We start from the raw sequence: 1,859 nt of genomic DNA on the forward strand, positions 1-1,859 counted from the left end.
ATATGCATAAGGACATATATTTAGCAGTATTTAACTTGTATGTCCCCTTTATAGACATGGGGAACAGAGGATTTTAACACATTATGAGGGTAAACTGTAAACTAACAACAAAGAAAATTCCATATCCATTTCCTAACAAGGACTTCTATATGGCATCTTAACATAATTTTTGCAGTTCAACAGGGTTTTTCTGTGACTTCTGGAGAAACTAATACTCTTCTATATTCTAGGTATAAGCGAGTCTTTTCAGTTGGAACCCATGCCATCACCACATACAATCCCAACACACTAGAAGTTACAAATCAGGTAACTATCATTTTTGAACAGGGCTGTTTTGGGTTGATTTCTGACTTGTGTTCACCATCCACAACAAATAGTGGCAGTCATCAGAAAATAACTAATCTGACGAGTTCAGCAAAACCAGAAGGTGTGGCAGCTACAAAAGCAAACAACAGAAAACTGGTGTTGTCTTCACTAGCTCTACAACTCTTCAGTAGTTTTTGTACTTTTAGGCAACTTATTGGCCAATAAGTAGCAGTTAGCTTTTGGGTGTGCTGTTCCAAACGAACTGGGTTAAGTTTGATCACTGTCACACTATGTCCCTGAAGGGAATCAAGACACTTATTTACTTTGCAGTATCAAATAGGAAGCTCAAGCTAATGGTGTCACATAGCATACTAGCTAGCAACTTGCTTAATTATTATAGGTACTAATGGGTTTTGAGTGGAGGAGATGTAGCTTTAAAATTACTAACAGTATAACCTAATTACTTTCAATTGTCTAGTGGCCTTACGGAGATATCTGTAGTATTTCTCCTGTTGGAAAAGGACAAGGAACAGAATTTAGTCTCACATTTCGCAAAGGGAGTGGAAAAAAGTCTGAAACTCTTAAGTTTTCCACAGAGCACAGAACAGAACTCCTTACAGAGGCACTGGTAAGATTTATTTTTTTTCTCTTCAAGCAAGCAATAAGTATTTGGTTACCATTATCATTTGTGGTACCTTACTATGCTTTCTTTCCTTACAAAAAAGTAGGCAAGTAAGTTATCTGTTGAGCAGTTATATTGATGAACTCAATCTAGTGTCAGTTGCAGCAACTAGTGCATGATTTTTAAATAGCAAGTGAAGCTACAAATAATATATTAAACTGCATTGGAATGGTGAGCCTTCAAGGAGGCTTAGTTTGAGTCCCTTAAAACAAGGTCATCTTAAACGTAGACTTTCTGGATAGGTTGGCTATCATTTGCATTAATTCACGGTTTACTTCGTTTTTAAAAACAGAGGTTCAGGACAGACTTCTCAGAAGGAAAAATCACAGGTCGGGTAAGTGTCTGGTTTGTCTGGATCACATGCAGTTTAATGAAATGATCTAAAGAGTTCTGCTTTGCTGATGTTTAGGTAGTGCATATAGCACAAGCATAAATAACTTAGGTGAATTTAGATCTGTAGTCTGGCTATGAGAAGAGAAAATTCAGAGTTGGTTCAAAATCAATGGGAACCTTTTCAACAGTAGAATATTTGAGTTCTCTTCACTTGGCCTGTGTCTTATGGGGGTACATGTGAAGACAGTGAATGTTACTGCTGAAATAAAGGGCTTTAGCATGTAGAGTTCTTATTGGAGAAAAGGAAGCAGAAAAACATGAGCTTTGATTCATTATTCAGTGTTTACTACTTCTAGCACTTTACTTCCTAACTGTAAATAGCTGTCTGCATAACATCCTGAACACTTGATATGGGAATATTGGTTCCTAGGAGGGTTTCTGTAGGGCAGATTAAAGACAGGAGTGCCATTTAATGAATCATGGTAATATAGTAATAAGCAGTGCAGTATAGAGAGCTGGACTTTTTATTTGGTTTTGT

General features: G+C 36.8%; 1 protein-coding gene across 1 annotated transcript in view; it reads left to right on the plus strand.

Annotated features, from left to right (window-relative positions):
• DNAJC13 (DnaJ (Hsp40) homolog, subfamily C, member 13) overlaps positions 1-1,859 on the plus strand; it is a 47,219-nt gene that overhangs the window by 4,156 nt on the left and 41,204 nt on the right. The window contains exons 2-4 of the mRNA XM_010154443.1: positions 231-306; positions 785-934; positions 1,281-1,322. Coding sequence (XP_010152745.1) covers positions 231-306; positions 785-934; positions 1,281-1,322 — 268 coding nt within the window. The remainder of the gene's footprint in view (positions 1-230; positions 307-784; positions 935-1,280; positions 1,323-1,859) is intronic.

Source organism: Eurypyga helias, unplaced genomic scaffold (genome assembly GCF_000690775.1).
Source record: "Eurypyga helias isolate BGI_N326 unplaced genomic scaffold, ASM69077v1 scaffold16336, whole genome shotgun sequence".
Lineage (NCBI taxonomy): Eukaryota > Metazoa > Chordata > Aves > Eurypygiformes > Eurypygidae > Eurypyga > Eurypyga helias.